The following is a 6,000-nucleotide window of genomic DNA, read 5'->3' as shown; positions in this document are numbered from 1 at the left end:
CTAACCCGGATTGAATCGAGCCTTTTTGTTTTTTTGTCTTTTTTACCTAATTTTGTCCTTTAGTATTTAATGGGTTGAGAATTGACCTTCATTGTTTGTCTATTTTTACAAAATTGTTTTTATTTCCTAAGTTATCATTATTACTTTTTTTTTAATTTGGTCCATTTGTTGTTATTATCTATTTTTCATGACCTGATTAAAATAAAAGGAAAAAAGTGAGAATGCTTTGATTAGCTATCCATGTAATGGAAGCTAATGATGTCAGCTAGGTTGACATCGACATTAATCCGGTAAAAAAAGAAAATAAACTTGATTAGTTGTTCAAGTGATGAAAACTAATGACATTAATGAGGTAACATTGATAACAACATTGAGTTGAATTTGATTAGCTGTCTAAGCGATGAAAGTCAATGATGTCAATGGGGTAACATTGATATAGACATTGACTTGGACTTGATTGGTTGACCAGGTGATGGAAGCTAATGATATCAATGTGATAACATTGATGTTGACATTGATTTGAATTTTATTGGTTGTTCAAGGTAAGGAAAGCTAATGATACCAAGGTGCTTACCTTGATATCAATATTATCTTGAATTTGATTAGCCATTTCAGATAATGGAGGCTAATGATACCAATGTGGAGGCTTTTGTATCAACATTTCTTAGAAAAGGTTATTATCAGATCAGACTTGATTAGTCATTCTAGTAGAAGAAGGCTAATGATATCAATGTGGTTATATTAATATCGACATTGACTTGGAAGAAATACAGTGGTTAAACTTGATTAGTTGTCTAAGGCATTTAAGGCTAATGATACTAAAATGTTTGGTATCAACATCTTCTAGATTAATTAGTCATGGGATGATGACTAGTGATATTGAATGAAAGTGATATCAACATTGATTTAGTTAGACCCGGAACAAGAGTAACTAAAGATATTAGGGTGTTTGATCTCGATAATAACATGTATACTAAAAGATATTAGGGTGTTTGATCTCGATAATAACATGTATATTAAAAGAGATTAGTAAGTTGATAATCTTGAGTTTTATAAATGAGATTAGTTGTACCTTTAATTATTGTTATGGATGTGATTAAATTATGTAATTTGATTATAATGTTGTTTATTGTGTCTTCAGGTCTGTCTTATATTCATCAAGAATAGCCTCACTCAAAATATTTCTATTTTTTTTATGTTGATTAGGTAGAAATGTACATTTAGAAAGTAATGAAATTATTGATAAAGATGTAATACTAATGCTGACCTTTGCTTATAAAAATTTATAAACTTGTATATTACATTAGTCTTGTATATTTGAATTGATGCATGCTTAGATGAACTTTAGTTATGTCTTACTTAATTTCTTTAATGAAGTATTTTATTACATAGTTGCTTAATATTATGAATGAAAATCGAAGTCTTTGGAGCATAATAAAATGATTTAGGCATGAGAAGTGATCTAGGATGATTGGTTCATGGGTTGAGAATTGTTTTAGAAGTGTATATGTGAATGTCAATAACATGAATTTTTCTAAATATAAAAGAAACTTTGATGAAATTTCAATAGAAATCTAGGTAAAGTACATGTAAATTTTAAAGGATTAACATTGATGTTTAAAACATAACATGGTAAAAGAAAAAAATTTCCTCAGTTTTCTAAAAGTTTATGATTTTTAAAGTGTCTTGAAAATTAGGGATGTTACATGAAAAATATTTTAAAATTTAAAAATCTCGAGTCTTAATCATTATGTCATGCTGGCTAAAATCAATTATGAGCAACAATAATAAATAAATTAGAACATAGCAAAATGGACCGATTTACAAATGCATAAAATACATGCACATTATTCTCCTCTTTTTTATTTTCTTTTTTCCCAATAAAAGGTATTTTTATGCCGTACTCATTAATTAATTGAGATTAAATAATTTATATGAATAATTTTAAAAATAAACTTTAAGTATTCTTACACCTTCCACGTATCTAGATAAACAATTTTAAATATACAAACTTTGTACATTCACTTGGAAAGTCAAAAGAAATAACCAAGCTACTTAACCGGTCTACCACCTTAGGTTACAACATTCTCCCCTTTGCCCCAACGGCAAAAAGATTTGAACCGTTATAGCCGTTAGTTTGTCTTGCTGGAAAACCCGCCAACCTCGGATTTTTCTTACATATCTAACCAAACCAAACCCTCTCTCTCTCTCTATCTCTCCATGAATTTCTCAAAGACTAATATTGATCTTGAGATCCTGGTCTTCATTTTTCCAAATTTGGAAGATATTACACGATAACTAACAAGAAACAATTCCATAATGCTGTCTTCCAAGCAGAACCTATGCATTACGTGATTGTTGTCTGGGTAGTTTGTTGCCTCCCTTGCTCTTTAATTCCATGCATTAGTTTTCTCTCTTTATATATGTGCAATATCTTTTCATGTTCTATAAAATCTTTGGCTTTGAATGGTTCTTTTGTTCTATTTCTTCCTCTCTTTCCTTCTTTTAACTTCTTGTATATAATTCTGTTCTTTCATGTACCTGGTGGTGTGGTTAAGAATTGAGCCCTTTGAGATTTCATAAAATTAAGAACCTTTTTTTGATTGTGTAATCTAAGCCCTTTTCTGCATCAAAACTTAGCAAAGGGAACGAGCGAACATCACAGATCAATCCAAAATCCACCAGTCTCTCCAACAACAGCCTCGAGGATCTTATTTGAGGTAACGATCCTGTTTTCTTCAGCTTTTGTTGTTATTCAAGGCTCATATACCTCTTTAGGGTTGAATTTGGATTCTTCTTTGACAGTACACGAATGTCTAAAATGGGGCGATTAGAGTTTTGTGGCTAAAATTTAACAATTCTGATAGAAAGCAAGACTTGTAGGATATTATTTGATTAATTATATTTTTCAGCACCTTTCAGGAATTTATTTAAAGTAGGTTTTATTAGAAAACTTGATTGCTGAGTTTTGAGTTTTATTCCTTGGACTCCTTCCTTTTTCTGTATTCCCTTGCAATATCGTTCTTGTTTTACATCTCATTCTCCTTTCCAATTACCATGCAATGGTTCAGAATTTGAGACCAGGTGGTTCACATCATAATAATGTGATGTTGTTCTTTGTTGTAGCTAGAAGCCAGTCTCAAGAGTTACGAATTAAGATGCAGCAAGATAAGGGTAAAGTTGAAGAGGAGCTGAGGAATATGAAGGAGATATTGACTGTAGCGAAAAGGGAAAGAGATAGAGCGCGTGATGAGCTTAAAGAGATGAAAATGGTGGCCGACGAGTCAAATGCCATGTTAGAAGAAGCAATGTCTAATGGGAAGACTGCTGATGTATTTACGGAACTCAATTCAGTAATGGAATCATTGTCAAAATCAAAGCAAGAGTTGAAGATCAAAGAAATGACTATCACATCTTTGAAAGTTGAAGTTGGAAAGCTACGAGAGGTGGAGGCCAAATTGCTAGAGAACGATAACTCATTGCAAAATCTGAAAAAGGAGTTGACTAAAGTTAAATCAACTGAGGCACATGCTTTGGGTTTATTATCCCAGAGTAAGAAAAGAATTCAAGAACTTGAGGCTGAGGCACAGAGAGGGAAAGAAGCAGAAATGAAATTGTTAAATTCATTTGCTGCTCAAACAAAGCAGCTTGAACAGACCAAGTTATTGCTTGAAAAGTCGAAGCTTGAGATTACCTCCCTTCACAAGAGGGTAGAGAAATGGGAAAAACATGATGGGGATAAGATTTCATTGCAAAGAGAACTAGAAAGTCTCAAGTCTGAACTTCAGTTGGCAAGACAGAACCGAACACATGCACAGGAGGGCGAAAAACATTCAGCATCAAAGACCAAGAATCGACTTGAGGAGACGGAGTTGCTTAAACATGAATTGAAGCTAGCAACTGAGGCAGAAGAGAATAGCAAGAAGGCAATGGATGACTTGGTATTAGCCCTATCTGAAGTTGCAACAGAGGCCAGCCAAACAAGGGAAAAGCTCATGTTTACCCAGAAAGAGCTGGAGCACTTCAAAACGGAGGCAGAAAACTTGCGGGAGAATTTAAATAGCATTGAGGACATGTATAGGAATCTTTTGAATGTAGCGACGAAAGAAGCTGATCGATATAGAAAAACAACTGAGAGGTTGCGAATAGAGGCTGATGAATCACTTCTGGCATGGAATGCGAAAGAGACTGGCTTTGTTGATTGCATCAAGAGAGCCGAAGACGAAAAGTCCTGTGCATTGGAAGAGAACAGTAAACTTCTTGAATTGCTTAGAACAGCCGAAAACATGAACAGGATATCTAAGCAAGAGACTCAGAAGGTGCGCGATATACTTAAACAGGCCCTGAATGAAGCTAATGTTGCGAAAGAAGCTGCAGGAATTGCCAGGGCTGAGAATTCCCAACTCAAAGATGTCTTGGATGAAAAAGACAATGCTTTGGTTTTCATTACTCAAGAGAACGAGAACCTTATGATTAATGAAGCTGCAGCTCTCGAACAAATCAAAGAGTTGAAGCAACTTCTCTCTGAAGCATCAGAAAAGGAATTTAATGTGGAATATAAGGAAAACCAACATAAGCAAAAGTCACAGAGTGCACAGGAGAAGCAGCACAAAGATGGCAAGAAACCTGGCCATCCATGCAGTGGCCATCTTAAAGAGGTAATAACTCCCCATAAACACAAGGATGCAGATGAGAACAGCAAAACTCCTGATAAACAAAACAATAATAATGAGGACGAGGGCTCTGAAAATTCTGATCCACTTAGGGGATCAATATTTGATGATGAAGAAGAAGAATCACCAACAGCAAAACCAGAGGACCATGATCATCTAGATGATCCGGAGAACGAAAGAAACTCTATGAGAAAACGAGCATATTTACGAAGATTTGGTGATATTCTACTGAGGAGAGGAGGTTCTAACAGAAGGGGACAACCAGTTGGTGGTGATGGTCACAGAAAAGAACAGTCATTATAGGTGAATAATCATATCCACTTGATTTCTGCATGCTTTTAAGCTTGTTTCAGAAGTATAGATAGTTTTTCTTCCTTTCACAAGGCAAAAGGTTCACCTGAGTTCACATTGTGAATGTGTTCCTCATTATCTACTTTCATTACTTTGTTACCTAAAAAACAGAATACTAAATTAAATAAACATCTAACCTAAAAAGCAAGATGATCACTTCCTTGTATATTTATTTAATAATACAATGTGAGGCATATACTGCTTAATTCTCTTGCTTCCATCGCCTTCTAATTGAGCAAATTATATACAAATGGGGATGCAGAGACATTTTTTTTTTTTTTTAAAAAGAAGCTTCTGCTACTCTTTTCTCCTCAATATTAAAATGTTTATATACCTGCTAAAAAAAGCCCTTTCTTTCTATTTCTATGTAATGAATTTTTCTTTTCTTACATTCGAGTTTCTTACTAACTCAAATTTTAATATGTTTTTGAGAACAAGTTAAAGACAGGTTAGCAAATTGGTCAAAATATTCATAGAGTTAGTGTTGTGATATGTAGAAACAACGGTCCACCGATCAAGTTGAATGGGTGCGCAAGTAATGAGAGGTGCTGGAGGAAGAGGAGGAAGCACTAGCACGATGCAAGTTTGGTGAACATGAGTGAGTGTTCATGAGTCCGAAAAATATAGTTTTATGAGTTGTGAGGTTGAGGGAGTGGGAGAGTTTTGAGAGAGATTTCAGATTAGATTTGAGTTTAAAAAACTGGGTGTTGTTCTAGACTAAATTTCTTCTGCTTGTTATCAAAGAAATGCCGTTTGAAATTACATTTCAACTGATGTTTTATGAAAATTTAATATATATATTTTTTATTTTTAAATTGTTTTGATAGGTTGATATTAAAAATAATTTTATAAAAATAAAAAAATATTATTTTAATATATTTCCAAATAAAAATTATTTTAAGAAACAATCACTTTCTCACACTTCAATAATACACCTAATTTAATCCTCCGAATGCATCCTAAAAACAAGATATGG

At 33.5% G+C, this 6,000-nt stretch overlaps 1 protein-coding gene across 5 annotated transcripts; it reads left to right on the top strand.

Annotated features, from left to right (window-relative positions):
* Positions 1-2,186: 2,186 nt before the first annotated feature.
* On the top strand, positions 2,187-5,839 carry LOC7466790 (synaptonemal complex protein 2). Of its 5 annotated transcripts, XM_024605092.2 has the most exons (4): positions 2,187-2,366; positions 2,641-2,720; positions 3,131-4,976; positions 5,522-5,839. In XM_024605092.2, the coding sequence occupies exons 1-3, from the start codon at positions 2,343-2,345 to the stop codon at positions 4,974-4,976; spliced, it is 1,950 nt and encodes a 649-aa protein (XP_024460860.1). In that variant the 5' UTR covers positions 2,187-2,342; the 3' UTR covers positions 5,522-5,839. The 5 variants fall into 5 exon arrangements, with proteins under 5 accessions (XP_024460860.1, XP_052310371.1, XP_052310372.1 ...); XM_052454411.1 differs by lacking the exon at positions 5,522-5,839 and having other exon boundaries at positions 2,188-2,366; positions 3,131-5,240; XM_052454412.1 differs by lacking the exon at positions 5,522-5,839 and having other exon boundaries at positions 2,190-2,366; positions 3,127-5,240.
* Positions 5,840-6,000: the final 161 nt, after the last annotated feature.

This window comes from Populus trichocarpa, chromosome 7 (genome assembly GCF_000002775.5).
Source record: "Populus trichocarpa isolate Nisqually-1 chromosome 7, P.trichocarpa_v4.1, whole genome shotgun sequence".
Classification (NCBI taxonomy): domain Eukaryota; kingdom Viridiplantae; phylum Streptophyta; class Magnoliopsida; order Malpighiales; family Salicaceae; genus Populus; species Populus trichocarpa.
This window is presented reverse-complemented; position numbering and strand designations above follow the sequence as displayed.